Consider the following 20,557-nt stretch of genomic DNA (forward strand, 5'->3'; position numbering starts at 1 on the left):
TTAAAGCCTTATTTCCAGCCTGGGCTAATACCTTAAGAAGCAGTGGGAAGAAGAAATTAAGGAAAGAGCACGGGAGAGCCCTTAATGTCTGGAAAAAATATTTTCAGAGTGAAGATTTTCGATGTAGTGTATAAAACAGGAAGGAAAAAGAAAGAAGCCCTGTCTCTTGATCAAGAGCCTGCACTGTTTATTTCCTAAGTGATGCAGCGCTTATCTAAATGTAGGGGTTCTGCCCACGAGAGGTGCTGCTTTAGTCGTTGGTCTTGTGTGTAGCCCAGGTATGTGCATTGCTGGTTGTTAGCGCTACAAAAAGTAAACAAACATAAGCAATAAACAAAACAATCTTCCCCGTAAGCGGTTCCTGGCCCTTTTCCTTCCACTGCGGTTCTCCTCACCCTTTGTCCAAACTGAGAGCCAGGATCTGCCTTAGAGGGACAATCTCAGGCTGCTCCCCTTGACTGTCAAGGTCTCCCTAAAACGGTTCTTCCCTTCCCATCCTCCCTGTGCCCCCGTTACAGGACAGTGTATGCCGTTTGTTTCTGTCCAGCTGGCCCCCTGTACCTTTGCTTATGTTCCACCTGCCCTGATCGCCTTATGTTCTCGCCCCAGCAGAGCCAAACTTGATTCGTCCTTTAAGGAGAGCTAACACGCCAGTTCTCTGTGGAACCTTCTGCCAACTCTGTCCTCATTTCTATAGTTTTTACCATGTGGACAGTTCATAGTGGCCTCTAATTGTAATCTGTCATCTTATTCCCAGTTTGTTCAGAACTCTTCTACAAAGTTCCGATTCTGCATTGTGTGTTAAAATTCATCTTTTATTCTGGAATAATTTATTTTACGTATAAGATAACCTTTTATAAAGAGGAATGCCTTTTGATATGCTCTGCATCCTAAAACATCTGCATTATCTTGTAAGCAGATTGAGTTCCCTTGGAATTAAGTCGGGTGAGGTCGAAGTCAGTAGGTTAATTATTCATCCGGCAAGTATTTATTGAGCAACTACTATGTACCAGGCACCATTCTTGGTACTGGTGGTACAGGAGTGAACAAAACAGGCAAAATTCCTGGAGTGGATATTCTAGTAGGCAGAGACAGACAAGAAACAAAATAAATAAGTATAATATTTTAGACGATGAGAGTGCTGCGGAATAAAAAAAACAATGAAGGGAGATATGAAGGGCTGGGGTGAGGCATAGACTGAGTTACAGTATTAAGAGTCTAGAGAAAGAGTGTGCCATGCAGAAGGATGAACAAACTCAGAGGCCCGGAGGAGGGAGGATGCTTACTGGTTTTGAGGAATGGAAAAGAGAAACAGTGTGACTGGAGCAGAATGTGTAGGGGGAGACTTGTAGGAAAAAAGTAAAAGACAGGGAGGAAAGAGGCGCGAGATTATTTAGGGCTTTGAGACTTAGGCACTAGGGAGATGGCCGAGCCTTTCACTCTCAATTAAACATGAACCGAGGGGGTTTCCAGCAGAGGAGCAATTGGACACATTTTGAAAGGGTCATGGTGGCTGCTGGGCTAGGAATGGACTATAATGAGTCAAGGGTGGGAACAGGGAGACGGGTTAAGGGGGCTAGTCAAGTAATTTAGGGGAGAGATCGTCCTATCTGGGTCCAGAGGGGTACAGGTGCCAGTGGCAGTGGTGGGGGATGGGTTGTATATATACATGGACATATATATTGGAAGTAGAAGTAATAAGATTTACAGACAGATGAGGTGCTGTGTATGAGAAAAAAGAGACAAGGATAACTCAGAGGTTTTAGTCCAAACAACTGCAAGTATTGAGTTGTTACAAATGGAAGTGGTGTCCGGTGAGGAAGGAACATATGTAGAGGGAAGGTGAGCAGTTCAGTTTTAGATGTCGTAAGTCGGAGACGTCTCTATTCAAGCGGAGATGTCTCCTAGGAAGTGAGATACAGACTAGAGTTCGGCAAAAAGGTCAAGATGGGCAAATGAAGTTAGGTGAACAAATGATCATTTTCTACAGTAACCATTCTAGCAAATGTAGTTTCTTTACAAGTATTGGAAGGAACATTTCTATATCATGGAAAAGTTGTGAGAACAATCTAAGCAAGCTAGCCTATATTTAACAAATCAACAAAGAAATGAAATACATGCGGAATCCTTATCTGCTCATTCATTCAACAAATATTTAGGGAGTGCTTCCTAAATACTATGCACTGAAAACACAAAGGCACAAAATCCGCCTTGCCAGCCCTCAAAACACTCTAGTCTGGCTGAGATGGGTAAACAAGCTGCGACTGCTGGGTGGAATGAATGTGACTGAAGAGGTTTTCTTGGTTGTTTTGGGACCGGAAGGAGTATAGCAAGACATCTAAGTCCTTCACCCTTTCCTTGGCAGTTTACGGACTAGTTGGAGAGACATAAACACACGACAAGTTAAATAGCCCTAAAAGGTGTAAAAAAAACACCCTTCAAGACAGCAGAAAAGCAATATCATGAGGCAGCATCTGAACACTTACAAAATGCTAATATTTGCCGTAGGAGTTCAAAAGAGGAAAATACTCTGTCCAGGCTGGCGTAGGAGGGAACGCTTTGTTTGGGTGGGATTCAAACTATGTAGGACTTGAATAAAGAGGCAGGGTGTCTTGAGGGGATGTGATGGGCTTTTCCTTTGTTTCTAAGAGTGATGAGATGCCTGTGAAGGGTTTTAGGGAAGAGAGATGACAGGGTAAGATGTGAGTTTTGAAAACATTATCTTAGCTATAATATGGAGAACAGGTGGCTGGAAGGAATTCTGGCAGGCGTGACAGACTGTTGCAAAAGTTTTTGCTATGGAGTTTATTGTGACAATGGGACACCTAAGTTGAACTCTCTAGTAGAGGGTTGGATATGTAGGGCTCGATCTTGGGTAAAGACTAGGTTGGAGATTTGGGGGTTGTTTGCGAGGCAAAAGTGATAGCCCTAAACATGGATACAATCTCAAAAGGAGAGAGTATGAAGAGGGGAAAAAAGGCTAAGGACTAACCATCATTTAAATACTCATTTTAAGGAGCAGAAAAGATACAGAAAAGGGGTCAGAGGGATAGAATAAGGACTCACCGAGCATAAGAGGAAATAGGCATTAATGTGCAGAAAGAAATGTCTGGGTTGGATAAGAATACCCTTCAATCTCATACAATTTTACTTTTCATAAAACTTTCATTAAATTATCTCACTTGATAAAAGAATCCAAGTGGACATCAAAAACATTAGCAAACACTAATCTTGAAGCTGGGATCCTGGTTCCCTCTGTGCAAAATGGAGGTGATAATAACCAGGTTATGCCTCTAGGAGCTTAGACCAGGAAAGGGCCTTAAAAATCACCTCGTTTCCACTTTTTAAAAATGAGGGCAGTTAGGCCTCTGGAGAAGTGTACTACCAAGGTCATACAGCTATTTAGTAACAGAGCTGGGTCCAGAAGAGGATCTTCTTGAGTTTTAATTTAGTCTTTTCTCTTCCTCACGCTAAGCCTAAATGACATCCATTTATTCTAAGAGCACAGATTTCGCGAAAATGAATTTTAAATATCTACATTTTTTAATGAGAATATTTTGTCATAGCTTGTCAACGGTCTGTGATAAGAAATGTGTTGACTACTTACAATTCAAATCTATTCGAGAGAATGCTCCGTTCTAATTATGCCTTCCCAGGGCCGCTTTATTCATCCAGACTTTTTCTGTCTGTCAAAGCAAAGTCCAAGTCCAAGGCCTAGCGAAGTTTTCTCTCGTCGTCCCAGTAAGAATGAATCACGGCAGTCTTCCGGGTTCCCATAGAGTCAATGTTTTTCAAACATTAGGATGAAATCAATTCAGTGGGTCAATCTCAGAGAGAGAAATCGAATAGCTAGCATCAGAATGCCTCACACATAGTGATGGCACCATTACTTTGTGAAACTTTTATTTCATTTGTGTGTGTGCACTGGATTGCAGTATGAAACGTAAGAAGCGTGACTAACAGAGGATTGTCACGCAATACACATACCTATAGTATGTAGGTACCCAGCTCTTTGAGGGTTGAGACTGTTTTATCTGTGTGTACCTAACTACCGCTAGGTAGTACACCTAACGTACTACCTGGTGGACACTCAGGTGATGGAATTATTATGAAGAGTGAAGAAAGAGAAGAGTGAAGAGAGCAGGCAGGTTGGGGAGGAAGTGAGTACTATAAACTTTTTAGTTGTCTGTACTTGGGATGTTAATATTGATTTTTTTTTTTCCCTCAAGCTAATATTACTGCAACCAAGAACCTGTGTTTGGTATCTGTGTGGTGCCCAGTCACCTTCAATGTCCCGTGTGATGTGGTATAAATAACACTTCCTGCTAATGTTGCAGCTGTCACTCAAGGATCTTAAATTGCTTCACAAGCAGGATCTGGTGATGAGTGCCTGGCCCCACTTGGCAGGTGCCTGAGTTAAGAACCAGTGACCGGCTGAAATCTCTGGGCTCCAGGCTGACGCCCCCCTCCTCCCCACCCACCCTCTTGTTCCCTCATTCCTGGTGGGGAGTAGCCTTTGACCCTAAACCTTTGACCCTGCCTTTTTGCGAGCTTGTGTAACTGGTAAACAGAGTTTGCAAAATTTCCACTGATCTAGAAGATTCCTTCTTTCGTGGGGGTGGCTCTGGTGTATATGGAGGGAGGTTCACCGGTAATAAAAGCTATTTATTTAAAGCGCCTCAGTGACCTAAAAGTCTAGGGAGGAAAACTGGGAAGGAACTGATTAGAAGCGAGTTTCTGGATCATCAAAGCAAATTAGGGACCCCTCTGGTTGGCAGGTCTTTAAGCCTGGCAACTGGCAGAAAGGAAGGGGCTATTTGGCCTGGGGTCACTATCTTGTGGGCAGGAGCCCTTCTCCTATCAACCTTGTGTCTTGCTTCTGGCCACACTCCTTTGGGTTTTATTGTGCAAATCAGCCACGGGGAGGTTAAATACCCACTCACACCCCACGCCCCTGCATTTCCTTCTCCTTTTAGTAACCCCACCATCGCATGGAATTACTCCCATTCCCCATTTCCTGGAAGCTTCGTGGGGTCACTCCCCCCTCTTTTCCGAGAAGTTGCTAACTGCGTGCTGTGGGGCCCGGGAGGCTCTGGGAGGGTGACAGCCTGGAGTCCTGGCCCGGAGTCAGGTTACACCACTTGTGTCTGAGTTCGCGCAGCGTGTTCCCCTGTCAGGGATTCCACAAATATCTCCTGGAGGTAAAAAAGGAAAGCGCGCCGGGCTCCAGCACCCAGAGCCGCGAGCCTAGTCCCCAAGGCCCCGAGAGAGCGCCAGCCCCCGGGGCCATGTCGCCGTAGCCTTTATGCCGCGGTGCAGGGGTACCGCATTCTTGGGGTGCAGGGGTGCCTGGGCATGCTCCTCCCCATGGGTTGCCCACCATGTCTAATGGATACCGCACTCTGTCCCAGCATCTCAATGACCTGAAGAAGGAGAACTTCAGCCTCAAGCTGCGCATCTACTTCCTGGAGGAGCGTATGCAGGAGAAGTACGAGGCCAGCCGGGAGGACGTCTACAAGCGGGTGAGTGCGGGGCCGAGGGCCGGGGCTGGGGGCGGCCCCGCCGGGCCTGGCTCCTCCCAGCTCGCGCCGCGGGGACGGGCCGGGGAGCGGGGCTCCCGGCCGGGCCGCTCACCTCCCACGCGGTGGCACCTCACACACGCGGGGTCACCTCTCTTCTGCCTGTTTTCTACTTCCCTTCTCTGTAACTCCGGTGTGGAGCTGCGGAATCGCCGTGGGAGCTGGTTTCAAATGTGGATTCTGCCCCCTCCCCCCGTTACCTGCCCCCACACACACAGTGATTGTGATTTAGTGACTGGAGGGCGAGCTTGGGAATTTGCATTTTAAAACAAGCCTCAGAGGTGACTCTGGAGCAGGTAGTTTCCCAGGTCACGCATCCCGAGGAGAAGGGCCCCTTGGAGCGCTGGCTCGATGGGGCACCAAACGATACTGTGGGGAAAAGGGCAGCGGCTGAGGGTACTTCTGTTCCCTGAGAAATTCATGTTTGGTTTTGAAGATGATTTTGCAAATGAGCTTTCAAGACAAGAATCGTAGGCGTTTTCAGTCTTCGGAATATTCACGGTAGAACCAAGGAAAGGATACTGATAGAGCGGCGGCCGGATGAGGAGGGAGACGGGGGCTTCCCTGAAAGGGAGGGTTGTTCTGATTGAGGGCTGAGCGGTTGGGATGGGGAAGAAAGATGGAGGGAATTGGCCGAGTAGAGGGTGAGATGAGACGGCATCTTGGTAAGAGGACGTGAGGCTATGGGTTCCAAGGATTAAGCGTCCTAACTGGTTACCACAGTGTTGGTTTCCTCCGTCCTCTTAGTGTCTGGGCAAGCACTGAAGTGAGCTGAGTCACCTGCAGCCGGTCACCTCTGACTTTATCAGAGAGTAGATCTCCAGCTGTTTACACCAAGACCATACAAATGTTGTCATTCTCTATGTGCCCTGCCCTGTGGAGAAGGCTGGGAAGCATTACAGGCTGCTGAATCAGAGGAGTAACTGGTGTCTGTGAAACCCAGATGATTATTTGGTAAATTCCACTAATGTGGACAGCTGAATTTGGGGGGTTTAGCCCTACTTTCCGTCTTTCCTGGATTTCCATGTTTTAACCAGAATTTTCCTGAAACTGGTCCAGCCTCACCTTTCGTCTTTTATGTGACTAAATAGTGATGTGCCTCAATGGGGCTGCCAGGGGTCAAGGAGGATATTGCCAAGTGAGGGTTGGTAATCATGAGACAGCTGGTGGGGGAAGGGGTTGAGTGGCTGTATTTACCTCAGGGTAGAAATAGTGAATGAATTTGTTCACTGAGCAGAGGGAGGGTCTTTTCCCATTAACTGTCCCCAAAGCAAGACAAAAGGTAGGGGCAGTTAGGTAATTTGAGGAAAAGGATTTTTTTCAGCTTGAATCATTGGTCTCACGGTCTGCTCTTCAGTAGCTAAAGAGACAGTCTTTAGGGACCATTTTAGGCATGGTATGAGAGGGCACCACTTCCAGAAGAATTGCGGTTAAGGTTCTAGGAGCTATGTGAAGGCGGGGAAGAGTGGCCACAGGACACTGTCATATACAGAGGCGACAACCTATTTGTTAGACCAATATTGTCATTAGTCCCATAGAGGAAGTAGACATGGCCCTATATCTTCCTACTGTTAAGTGCAGGACACTCCGGCCCGCAACTGGCACCATATGACTTGAGGGATCTCAAACCACTGTGTCCCTTCCTTTCCCTTCTCACCAAGTCTTTGTTTAATCCACCTGTCACATTACGCATCCCATTTGGCTATGATTTGGGAAACACTAAAGGCGTCAGTTCACATGTTCTTATTTTGAGAAGCAGAACACATACATCCATTATTAATCATTAACATCGTAGTTGAAATGAATTTATCACACCATGTAGTGATGAGGGACTGATAGAAATCAGGGCAGTTTTGTTTTGATGGAAGGACACCGGATTATAAAACCACCACGTCGGAGCCCTGGACAACCAGGGCACCTGGGCAACTACATTACCCTCTCTGAGCTTGTTCCAGCCTCTAGAGAACTGGCATCAAGAATAATACATACACCATCGGCACTGAAAATCATTTGTTGAGGGTTATGAATAAATAGCCGCCATAAAGATTAAATAAGACTTACAGCAAAGCACTTTGTTAAATGTCATAGTTTCATATATATATGAGGGGGTAGTAGTTATATGCCTACTAGTAGTAGTAGTTACTATGATATTTAAAAATGAGGATGAGGTTTGGCTCTTTTAATCTCATCCACAGATATTTCCATGAATGTGTTGTCAGGGAGGGAAAGAATCCCCACCCCGCCCTGCTTCTTTGGTGCTTATGGCGAGACTAATAATAACACAATGAAATTGACACAAGACTAGCGTAACAGGAGAAGAACCAATTTAATACAGGTGTGCGAGAGAATCACATGATGCTCAGATCATAAGGAGGGAGGCTCAAAGAAATGATCGAACCAGACAGACACCTTTTCATACTTTTTAGACAAACAATACATTTGTGAGAAATTGACAGGACAAAGAAAGTGGGCGCTCATTAGAAAGGAATCTAAGCAAGGTTCGGGTATTCATTAATGGGGAATTTAAACAAAGTAGTACATTAGAGAAGAGGCAACAAGATTTGTTCATACAGACTTTTTCAGCTTTGAGTTGTTGAACTCGATCGATCAGGGGTGTCTCCCAGGTGTGGGGAACACACCTTTCACAGGGGAGGTTTATTTCCTGCACTCAGTGAGACAAAGGAGGGTTTTAAGGTGCCCTTTTGGCACTGGCTGCTTGTTAAGTAACTTTAATTCAAGTAACTGATGTGCCATCATGGGATATTTGGGGCCCCGACAGTGTCTTACGTTCATCCTTGTTACATCATGATTCCCCAAGATTAGGACAATTAAACAACAGCCATGTTGGTGAAGAGACATCAAGGGTGACACGTGATACATCACAGGGTGGGCCAAGTGAGTCCGATGGGAATTTAGAGTCCCGTCCTGTGACCAAACTTAGCTCATATTTCTTTAGCATTGGAAGGAGACTTCTTTAAATATAGTAAAAGCATTAAATCACACCCAACAGAGTTACGATCTGCAACGATTGGGGTGCTGTATGCATGATTCTCTTAAATAAAACCAGCGTTTGTGAAACATACATAATGTAAGTCTGTTGTGAATAGTAATTATTTGATCATTTTACGTATGTTTTGCTACTGCAGATTTTGTTGAGATATTTGTACTTAGGAGTGAAAAATCACTGTCATAAGGAGAGACAATCCTGCTTTTTGCCGTGATGACTGCAGGGAAGGGAAATATGGGAAACTTTAGGAGAAAAGGACAGGAGAGAGGGTTCTGTCTTTCCAAGTGGCAAGTCCTCCTGTATGTAGTTCATTGAGGGAGGGACTGAAATAGATACAATCCTTAATTATAAAGGAAGCTAACAAGGATTTTAATTATTTGTAAGAGAAATTGTAAGAGTTAAGAGTTATATAAAACCTAGAAGTATCAACCTCAAAGCAAGTACGTAAAAGGAGAGTTAAAGGGTTCTCTCTTTCAAGCTGTTCAGAGAACTCAGAAATAACCTTAAGACTCATGCTAGCCAGGGACTAATAAAATAATATTAAATTATACATAGAAATTGGTTGTGTAAGACTGGCTACTTTTCTGTTGAGCATTGAAACTATCCTTTAAGCGTCAATTCCTGTAAACAGTTAAACACTCACACACACACACACACGCGCGCGTGCACACACACAGGCTGCTTTTCCTCAGCAAAGAAAAACACATACCATGGTCTATGTCACACCATGTTATACCGACTCCTGGGGCATACACCTACCTGATTAGGTACCACTGCCCCCTCTTGGTAGCAAATATTAATTGTAGGTTCAGTTTTTGGGAAAGGCAATTTTGAACTTAGAAAACAAGGAAAGGAGAAACCATTGTAGTACAGACAGCTAGCTCTTGATGCTGGAGCAACGTGAGGAAATACTGTGAGTGGTCCACAGCTGAGTATGGCCCACTCGTAGGGAGAGTGGCTTGTTCTCATTTCTGAACGGCAGCTGCTCTGGTAAATAATTTCTGGGTGGCAACTTGGCTGATTTCCTCGTTGCTGCTGGTTATCTAATCCTGCGTCTTCTCATTATAGCTGAGTGTGCCACCACTAGGAATACGTCCAACCCTGGAATTTATGAAATCCGCTGCTGTGTGGTAAACACCCAGTCCCCAAACAGGACACCATCCACTGTGGTTTTGCCTTATGATGACGACTTACTTGTTAAACTTGTGCGAATTTATCATTAACCAAGGCTGACAGGGCCAGATCCAATGATAAAGGCACCAGGAGAAACTGGACATTGTCATCCTGGACCAGATACAGTCCATGCTTGAATATGACATAATTGATGTTGGAAGGTTAAAGTGGATTTGACTGTCGATAAGAATTGTGCTGTGTTGTTTTTTGACCCTTATTGCCTGACTTCTCTGAGCTGTGGTTTCTCATCTTTGGGATTGAATGATATTTTTCCTGAGCAGACTTTGAAGTTTATACATAGCATGTTTATGCAGCTAAGGGTTTTGTTTGTTTGTTTTGCAGCTAGGTTTTTAAAACCATAATAAACAGCCTACTGACTTTACTTGCCTACCAAATTTTCATCATTTCTGCTACTCAGCTATCACAGAGCCTAGTAGCTAAGAATCATGAACCGGACAAACCCGATACAGAATCTTGGTTTTCCCACTTGCTACCTGTGTTAACTTGGACACTTCTCTGAGCTGAAGTGGATATTGTAAAAATTATTATTATGACTGTGGTTGGTTATAATTTAAAATTTTTTATCATCTTGATTTAATTCTTTGTGATGTCCTTGGTCTGGCTCTAAACTCAGTTTATTGTATTTATTTGTTTTTTAAGACCTATCTCTTTTGTTAATGGAGGTGTAATTGACATAATGTTATGTTAGTTTCGGGGGTACAACATAATAATTTGATGCATGTGTATATTGAGCAGTGGTTACCACGGTAACCACATGTAGTCACACAAAAAATTTTTTTTCTTGTGATGAGAACTTTTAAGATCTACTCTCTTTGCTAAATTTCTTTTAGGCTCACTGACTGATTTTCTTTAGTCCTAGCCTGATTTCTTTAGGCTTTGGGCAATATGATGGGTAACAGCATCCATGCGAGCATATGGGGCCAAACACCCAAAAGTGCAGTGACGTCCCAAGGGACTCCATCAGGCTATAGGATTTAGGGACCTGACCTGAACCAAGAGAAGACTATTACAGAAAGATGAGTATCTTAGAGGGATATCAAAATGCAAGGATGTACGTTTTGGGCTCAATAGGGAAAACTGAATTCTGAATCCACCTTTTCCTAGCTACACTTGGCCTCGTCCATAATTTCCTTGAATCTTAGTTTCCTCAGATAGAGGCATGAATTCCTGTTCTGTTCTTCTCCCCATATGTACACATGTTTTAATGTGTTAGATGTTAAATAAATGTAAAGGATTATTAGTAGCCCGCATACCTGGAGACGCATACTAGAAAGTATGTGCTTCTCAGATTGTGGTCCAAAGTGATGGTTGCAGTTGCTGTTGCAGGGTGAATGGTTTTCTTGTTATATTAAACAGAGTTGACTTTGTTTTCCTTTTACACTTGCATGCCTTGTTTCGTTAGCTGCTAAGGTTTTTGTCCCCTATGTTTTACTTACATGAACTTTATAATGTACATAATCAGGGAGGCAGAAATATAAAGAGAGAGAAATAAAAACTACTTTGGCCAAGCTATTTTGAAACAATTCTCTGGAAGCTTGGTGTACACGTAGTTTGTGTGTGTCCAGGTCTGTGCACTGTGTATGCTGACTCCTCATTCTCAGCTTTCTGAGGTCAGTGAAGACATACTTGTCCACTGCCACTTCTTTCCCGGAGCGGAAGTAGAAAGTAAGTAGGGAAACTCCATTCATAAATTGTTGTAACCACTCTTTTTGTTCTTGTTAAAAAAAAGTTTAAACTTCATAGCTACAAGGATGGCCCTTATAAAAACAAAACGTAACAAACAAACAAAGAAGAAAATAATATGCGTTGACCAGGATGTGGAGAAACTGGAAACTCTGTGTGTAGCTAGTTGGGAATGTAGACTGGTGTAGCCACTGTAAAAATGGCATGATGATTCCTCAAAAAATTAAACATAGAATTATTATTATATTCCCAGCAATTCCACTTCTGTGTATATACCCAAAAGAACTAAAAACAGGGACTTGAATAGATATTTGTACACTCATGTCCATAGTAGCATTATTCACAGTAACCAAGGGTAGAAGCAACCTAAGTGTCCATTGATAGAGGAATGGATAAACAAGATATGGTATACACATATAGTGGAATATTATTCAGCCTTAGAAAGGAAGGAAATTCTGACACATATTACAACACGGATGAACTTTGAGGACATTATGCTAAGTGAAATAAATCAGTCACAAAAGGACAAATATTATATGGTTCCAATTATATGAGGTACCTAGAGGAGTCAAATTCATAGAGACAAAGATTGGAATGGTTGTTGCAGGGGCTCTGGAATTGCGGGGGTAGGGAGGACGGTGGGCAAGATGGGACGCTATTACTTAATGGATATGGTCAATTGGGGAAAAACTTCTGGCGATGGATAGCACATCAATATGGATTTACTTAATGCCACTGAACTGCATAGTCAAAAATGATTAAAATGGTAAATTTTATGTTATATATATTGTACCACAATAAAAAATATTTAAAGCAACTTTCCTATCTGTCATAGTTACTTTTTTAAAAATTGTGGAACCTTTGACCAAAACAACTGTGTTTTTTGTTTTTGCTTAACATAACTTTTCTCCTTTTAAAAGAGCTTTTAATTAAAAGCCATAATACTTGCCTGTTGGAAAGAAGAAAATTTTTCCTTTGAATACTTAAGACCTTTTCTTCCAGTCACTAGGAAACAAATCTAAAACTAAATTCTGGAGCCTGACTTAATTCTAATTCACTTTCAATTATACCCTTAACTATGTCTACATAATTTATACTTTTGCATGAACTGATTAAAAAGCCACTTCTTCATGTGATATAGTTGAAAGAATAGGCATTGTTGAGTCCTTTCTCAAATATTGCCTTTTTTGCATTATCACCTTGACCATTTGCATACTCACGTTTGCACACATGCATTCAGACAACTATTAACTACCTACTATATGACAGCTACTATGCTAGATTCTGGTGGAAAAAGAGATAAATAAATAAAAGTGGCATAATAAGGGCTCCCATTGAGGTATGTACAGATTGCTCTATAGTATGAAGGAGAATGATAAAAATCCACCAGGAAATTCCTTGCCACGTGTGTGAAGTATCTTAAAAGATCCCCTCACAACAAGGAATGGTGAAAACCACTTCAGACAGAGGAAATAGCATATACAATGGCCCAGAGGCAAGAATAAAAAGGGCTGTGTGCTTTGCACACTTCACGTTGTTCAGAGTGGCTAGAGCGTGTGGCTTGGAGGGCCAGTGATGGCTGGTGGTAAGATGAGACTGAAAAGGTAAGCAGGGGGCAGAGGATGGAGAGCTTTGAATTAACCCATTTATTCATTCACAGACACGAATTCGGTACCTGCTATATTCCAAGTACTATACTAGGTGTTGGGCCTTCAAAGCTGCGTAAAAAACACAAGTGACAGAGTGTGGTAAAAAGCAGAAGCAGAGACGTGTACAAGGTGTAAGGGAACCCGGATGAGGCCTCTCTAACCCAACTGAAGAGAAGAGATGGAAGGCAGATCTACAGAGGATTCTCTGAGGAGAGGACCCCTGAGTTTTGTCTTCCAAGGGGAGTTAGTCAGTGGACGGTGGGGTGGAAAAAAAGGGCTGTCGCCAGAAACAAAAGCCTCGAGGCAAGAAACCAACCACATGGTTCCTGTGCAGAATTAGATTATTTCTGTGATGATACATTAAGTAGTAGGCATATAGAATGAGGTTTAGAGTATGCAGGACATAATCCTTTGTGCCATTTTAAAGAGTGTCGACTTTATCCCAAGGACGGAAAGGAGCCATTTAAACAGCAGGGAGCATCTAGATCCTTCTGGTCGGTGGGGAAGATGGCCTGAAGGAAGACAAGGCAGGAAGGCAGGAGGACAGACAGACAGGAGACAGTAAAAAGATCAGTAGTTGCCAGGGGTTGGCGGGGAGGGAGGGTTGAATGAGCAGCGCACAGAAAAATTTTAGGGCAGTGAAACTATTCTGTACGATACTGGAATGGTAGATACGTGTCATTATACACGTGTCCAAACCTGTAGCATGTACAACACCTCGCATGAACCCTAATGTCAACTGTGGACTTTGGGTGACAATCCTGTGTTCAGCAGGTTCATCGAAGGCTGCTCTGTGCCACTCGTGGGGATGTTGGCCTGGGGAAGGCTTATGTGTGTGTGAGGACGGGGAAAGTGGGAGCCCTCTGTACTTCTGTGGGCCTAAAATACCGCTCTACAAAATAAAGTGTATTTTTAAAAAGCTAAAAAATAAAATAAAATTTTAAAGAGATGATGAGGGCCTAATGAGGGCCCGTGGCAATAGGAAGAGAGGGGAGGGAACCGATCTGTGAAATATTTAGGAGGTGAAATATCTGTAGGACTTGGTGATGGTTGGGATGGGAAGATGGAGGGAAAGGAATCAAGAAGACAGCCAGGTTCCTGGCTAAGCCAAGTCCCTTTTTCTGGGCCTCTGGTTCTTTATGTATAAAATGAGTGGGCTGGACAGGGATGGCCACTCATTTCCCTCCCGGCTCTGAAATTCTGTGGTTCTGAACAGCCTCTGGATACTGTCACCCTAGCGCAGGTAGTTGCTTTCCTTCTCCCCGTCTCCCCGCTCCTCTGATACCTTCTCGTAAGGGAGGTGCCAGCAGAGCTGAGGTGGCGTTAAAACCGCCAGCCAATGTCAGGGAACCTTAGTCCTGTGACCTGGTAGCTGACGTTGCTAGGGGGAAACTGAGATTCTGGAAGCAGGGACTGCAGAAGCAGCCTTTCCTTACCTGATGAATTGACTCGTTGGCAGGAACAGAGAGGGTATGGATGGAGTGTTTCTAATGGGTTTTGGGGAGACTTCAGTCATTGCCTAAGGTATGGGAGATGCTAAAAACAGAAAATAGGTTTCTGCTGGGGCTAATCAACGTCTTGTATGTGGTAGGAGGAGTGGGCAAAATTCTGCTTTGATATTTATTTGGACAACTGGAAAGGGAGATAAATAACAACGCAGAATCACAGTGTAGAGGTGGAGAGGATCTCAGTTAATCTATAGAACCCCTTCACTTTTTAAGAAAACGTTTTATGTTAAAATAATGTTAGACTTAACAGAAAAGTTGCAAAAATAATGTAGAGAGTTCCTGTAGACCATTCCCTCAGCTTTCCCTCATGAAGAAACCCTTTATTTTAACGATAAAGAAACAGAGACCCAGAATAGTAAAGTAACTTGCCTAAGGTCACATAGCAAATTAAAGGTCAAGTTGGGACTAGAATCCAGGAGCCCTCGCTACGTGTCCAGGCACTTGCAACGACTTCCTTGGTTTCCAACAATATCAAGGGATTTACATGCTTATCAGAAGTTTCGACTTTCTCCTCCTTTGCGCTACTGGGCTGGAACAGACTATACACAGCAGGAACTAGAGTCATTCATAGAAAAATGATTCCGTACCCTGTGCCTGCCGCCAAAAGATGTGTAGTTCCTCAGCCTCTAGACGCCTTCCCCGGGAGTTTCGTTTATGTTTCCAAAAGCCCCTGTGAACATTTTTTTTTTTCTCTGCTTCCTGCTCTGGCCTTTGCCCTCTCATCCAAGCAAGTTCAACTTCACAAACCTCACAGCAAAATGAGGCTCCGTTGTCCATGGAGAGGCATAGACTGGGGGCTGGTGCAAACTGGAAAGGAGCCCACCCTATCGTGTTGAATAGCAGCTAATCCACCCACACACCAAAAAAGGAGCACCAAACTTCGTACATGCTGTTCCGAGCAGAGCTAGTAGTCAGATGGCGTTTTGCCAAGCAACTTTAGGACGGACTTTGGGCCACACTGGGCAGTTACCATCCCAGTTATTTGGAAACTTGGCTTGAAGAGGTTGGGAGTAAATAAAAAGCACTGGCTGCTTGTAATGCCAGCATTTCATCTCCCATCATGCAAAGTACTGCTGCCATGAAGGGCAGAAGGCCACTGTTTTACACACACACGGCCTCCTCTGAGCCCCCTGGGTATGTGGAGGGAGGCTGCCAGCATGAAAGCCATGACCTGGAGCTGCTAAAGGACAGTCTTGGCATTGGAAGTCCTTCCAGGTCACTTTTTCTTGACAGGTCTCAGCATTTCTCTCTGAGGCCACACAGGTGGCTGCCCCTCTCGTGGGTACTCCATCAGACCTCCCTATTCAGATTCTCTCTAGTCAAGCTGAGTATGTGCTCCGCGCTCACATAAGCCTTGTCCTGTCCACCTGGCACAGCTCAATGGGTGACAGTGGGTGTCGTCATCACTCTGCTCCGAAGTCAGAAACTCCTGAGTCCAGAGCTGGATGCTAGGGTCTCTCCTGGCACAGAAATCAAATGGAGGGCGTGGACGCCGGGGCTCGGAGAAGCAGATCCCTCAGAGATGGGGGGCAGCCCCTGCTCTAAGTCTTCTTCCTCTTTGATCCCTTCTAGACTGTGGGACTGGAGAAACCCAGCTTTCTGCCAAACCATCTGGAGGCTCAGAGGACTCAGATAGTCATGATGGTGGCAACTGGCCCCTGGCAGCCTCAACAGAGGGCTCCCTTCAGCGGTGGAAAGCTTGGTCATGTAGGAACCGCATACAGGGGCGTGCCTGAATTGCCACAGGGAGAGGTGGTGATGTCAACAAGGGCTGAAATGCCACCTCGGACTTGGCCTCCAGCTCCCAGCTTCCTAATTTCTCTCTCCTCTTTCCTCTCCTGTTTCCCCTTCTTCGTCAAGGTGTCAGGGTATGTCACCAGTGCCCCAGGGTCTTGATATAAGATGGAGAAAAATGGTTGGGAGGAAAACAGCTACAGACTCCTCTATCCCTTCCAAACTATTTCTCTCCAGAAGTTGCTAGACCCAGGTCTTGTCCCACCTTCTGGTATCAGTCTTCTCCCCACCTGGCAGCTCTTTCTGTCCTTCTTGGTCCCATATCCTCTCTCCCTCCTCTTTGTTCACACATACACATGGAAAATAAATGCTGAATGCTTCCCGTTTAGACTCTGTGGAGGAGGAAATCCGTTTAGCGTTGCTGCGTGCCAGGCACTACATTTGCGTTTTATGCATATTGAACTCAAGCACGTGCTGCTGGTCCTATGAAGTTGGTGCCTTGTCCCCATTTTCACGGAGCCACCTTGGCCACTCGTAGCCTCAGGGAGGGCACTGGTCTCCCAGTAGCTACATGGCCTGGTTCTTCAGTTAATAAGCAAGGCCTTGGAACATTCTTTAGAATTTAAAGTTGGTCCCTCTTTCAAATGCAAATGATGGCTTTGTTTGGGTGGTTGTTTTTTTTAGTGAATAAATCTGCATTGTACTAAGGTCTGACTAAAGAGAAAAGAAAGAGCTCTGGTAAAACGGTATCTATTTTCATAGCAGCTTTCACCCAGGTTGTGGCAGGAAGAGGTGGCATTGTCTCACTGATGTATCTGCAGTAAAAGGTGGCACTGACCTCGTTTTTCACTTGTGAAACAGGTACAGATGGCCATGTGGGGTGGAAACCAGGCTAAGCGTATCCACGTCCACTGCCCTATCAAACTTGTGCTGAGTCTGCTGCGGAACTCTAGAAATATAGAGGGAATTGGGACGTATTCAAACCAAAATAAAAATGAGAAAATGAGGCTTATGAGCAAAGGGCAATAGAATTGGGATTTTAATTTGAAGAAGAACAAACTCAGAGGTGACCTAATAGTAGATTTGAGGTACATGAAGTCTCAGTATGTGACAGACAGTGATTAGCTGTGCTCTGTCTCTGCTGAGAATAAGAATAGTTTGATCCTACTTTAGACATGAATTAGGCCTCATTCATTTATAAATGTTTTTTGAGCACCTACAACATTCCAGGTGCTATTGGAAGTGGTTGGAATAAATATCAATGAACAAAACAGATAAGCATTCCTATCCTCAGGGAATTTATATTCTAGCACAAGAAGACAGATATTGAACAATAAACATTATAAATAATTATGTCCAATATGTAGAATATTTGACAGTGACATGTCCTCTGGGGAATAAAAAGAAAATCATAGACCAGGGTAAGCGGGTCAGAAAGTTTTAAGAGTAAAGGACAGATTGCAGTATTAAACAGGAGTCAGGGGAGGCCACATTGAGAAAGTGATTTTAAAATATATAGTTTATGTGGGCCCGCAGTTCCAGGCACAGCGTAGCTGAGTTTCCTGCTTGGGTTTCATTTGGCCTGGCTGACTTGACTGGGGAAGAATCTTCTGAGCTCACTCGAGTTGTTGGCAGAATTTATTTCCCTGTGGTGGTAGGACTAAGGGTCCCAACTTCTTGCTAGATGTTGGCTAGAGGCTGCCCACAGTTCCTTGAGGACACCTACTGTTCCTTGCCACGTGGCTTTCCCACATGGCCACTGCCTTTATCAAGCCAGCGAGGTGAGGGTCTAGAGCAAGTGTGCTGGCAAGACAGTCTTAAAATGTAACACAGTGATAGGAGTTCCGTCACCTTTGTTATATTCTGTTGGGTGGAAGCAAGTTACATATCCTGCCCCTACTCAAGGGGAGGGAATTACCCGAAGGCTTGAACACCGTGAGCCCATGTGCAAGTCTGTCTACCTCGTGACTTCCCTACTTTTTTACAGAGGTGGGCTGGAACGGGAAGTAAATAAACATGAGCGTGAACAATGGCGGGAGATTCATTCCTAGGTGTTTCCTTCCCAGCATTCATAGCCCTGAAGTATCCCAGGTTGGCCTCTAGGCCCAGCGCCTTCCCCTCTGTACGTGGTTGTTTGCATTGCCACTTCTTTTTTTTTTTTTTTTTTTTTTTTTTTAAAGATTTTATTGGGGAAGGGGAACAGGACTTTATTGGGGAACAGTGTGTACTTCCAGGACTTTTTTCCAAGTCAAGTTGTTGTCCTTTCAGTCTTAGTTGTGGAGGGCACAGCTCAGCTCCAGGTCCAGTTGCCGTTTTCTAGTTGCTGTTTTCTAGTTGCAGGGGGCGCAGCCCACCATCCCTTGCGGGAGTCCAACCGGCAACCTTGTGGTTGAGAGGACGCGCTCCAACCAACTGAGCCATCCGGGAGCTCAGCGGCAGCTCAGCTGAAGGTGCCGTGTTCAATCTTAGTTGCAGGGGCCGCTGCCCACCATCCCTTGCAGGAAATCGAACCTGGCAACCTTGTGGTTGAGAGCCCACTGGCCCATGTGGGAATCGAACCGGCAGCCTTCGGAGTTAGGAGCATGGAGCTCTAACCGCCTGAGCCACCGGGCTGGCCCCGCCACTTCTTTTTTTCATGTCTGTTTTTCTTTTCATCTTTTTATTCAAATCAACATTATTAGGTATACAGTTTGATGAGTTTGAGTGTGAACTTACTCAAAGTTTGCGAACTTAATTATCCAACCTTCGTGTGTGTGCACGCGCGCGTGTGTGCATAAAACAACCACCATACAAGTGAGGTATGAAACATTTCCATCACACCCGAAAGTTGCCATATGTCCCATTGGCAATCTTCTCACACTTCTGGCTGCAGAAAACCTTTGATGTGCTTTCTGTCTATAGCTTATTTTAGACTTTCATACAAATGGAGTATAGATTTGGAGTCTGGCTCCTTTCACTTAGCGTAATGATTTTGAGGTTTATCCATGTTGTTCGGGTCAGTCGCTCATGCCTTTTTATTGCTGAGTAGTATTCCGGCATCTGAATATAATGCAATTTGTTTATCCATTCACCTGTTAATAAATATATGGGTTGTGTCCAGTAATTGGCTATTATGAATAAAACTGCTACAGATAGTCATGTACAGGTCTTTGTTTTATTTCTCTTGGGTAAATACCCAGTAGTGGAATTGTTAGGTCATATATAAGCATATACTTTAATTTATGAGATACTGCCAAACTGTTTTCCAAAGTGGCTATGCCATAGACAATGCTTTTTAATCAATGCCTTGAAGGAAATGAGGAAGTTAGCTACACATATAACTGGGAGAAGAACGTTTCAGGCAGAGAAAAAAGCAGGAAAGCCACGGAGGCTAAAGCAGCGTGAGAAAAGGTGAGAATTCTGGGAGATGAGGCCCCAGGGGTGATGGGGCTAGTGCAGACCAGATGGGCCCTTCTAGATCATTTTATAGACTTTGGCTTTTACTCTGATTGACAAGGGAAGCCATTGAAGGGTGTCGAGCAGAAGAGAGATCTAACAAATGACAGCCCTATCTGACTTTTGAAAAGATCACCATGGTTACGGTATTGAGAGTAGGCTGTAAAAGGGGAGGGCAGAAGCCAGAGGGGCTATTAGGCAGCTCTTGCAGTAATCCACATAAGACACAATAGTGAGCAGACACACACAGGTAGTAGCAGGTGATGTGGGAAGAAGTGGTGAAGGTAGCGCCAACAGGCTTTGCTGATGGATTGGATGTGGAATGTGAGAGAAAGAAAGAACTCAAGGAAGAGTCCAGGTTTTTGGTCTAAGCACCTGAAAGGATCGAATTACCCTAAATGAAATAGGGAAGGCCGTGTACACAGCAGGTTTGAGGGGGGAGCGTGGGCGTTCAATTTTGGATATTTTGTGTTTGAGATATTTGTTGGACACTTCCCGTAGTAATACCAAGTCAGAAGTTCAGTCTATAAGCCCGAAGTTTTGGATAAAGGGTTGGGCTGGAGATATAAATTTGGGAGTTATCAGCATATCCATGGTATTTAAAGCCATGAGACTCTAAGATCACCGAGGGAGTTAGACCTACCAAGGGTGAAGAGAAAAGGGCCAAAGACTTAGCTCTGGGTCACTCTCACGTAAGTAGTTTGGGGAAAGGAGGACGAACCAGCAAAGGAAACAGAAAAAGTGCAACTGGTGAAGTGGGGGGAAAGC

General features: G+C 44.3%; 1 protein-coding gene across 29 annotated transcripts in view; it reads left to right on the forward strand.

The window, feature by feature from the left end:
* Positions 1 to 20,557, forward strand: part of PDE4DIP (phosphodiesterase 4D interacting protein) — a 176,305-nt gene that overhangs the window by 50,717 nt on the left and 105,031 nt on the right. For 17 of the 29 annotated variants that reach the window (XM_074318453.2, XM_019714221.3, XM_019714216.3 and 14 more), the window contains exon 4: positions 5,412 to 5,522. The exons of 4 other annotated variants lie outside the window; for them this stretch is intronic. In XM_074318453.2, the coding sequence (XP_074174554.2) occupies positions 5,412 to 5,522 (111 nt within the window). Of the gene's footprint in view, positions 1 to 5,144; positions 5,202 to 5,231; positions 5,523 to 20,557 lie in introns of those variants that run through there. 8 more of the 29 variants (XR_012491576.2, XM_088799534.1, XM_019714229.3 and 5 more) reach the window with 2 other exon arrangements.

Source organism: Rhinolophus sinicus, chromosome 7, assembly GCF_057876585.1.
Source record: "Rhinolophus sinicus isolate RSI-liver-muscle chromosome 7, RSI-T2T, whole genome shotgun sequence".
Lineage (NCBI taxonomy): Eukaryota > Metazoa > Chordata > Mammalia > Chiroptera > Rhinolophidae > Rhinolophus > Rhinolophus sinicus.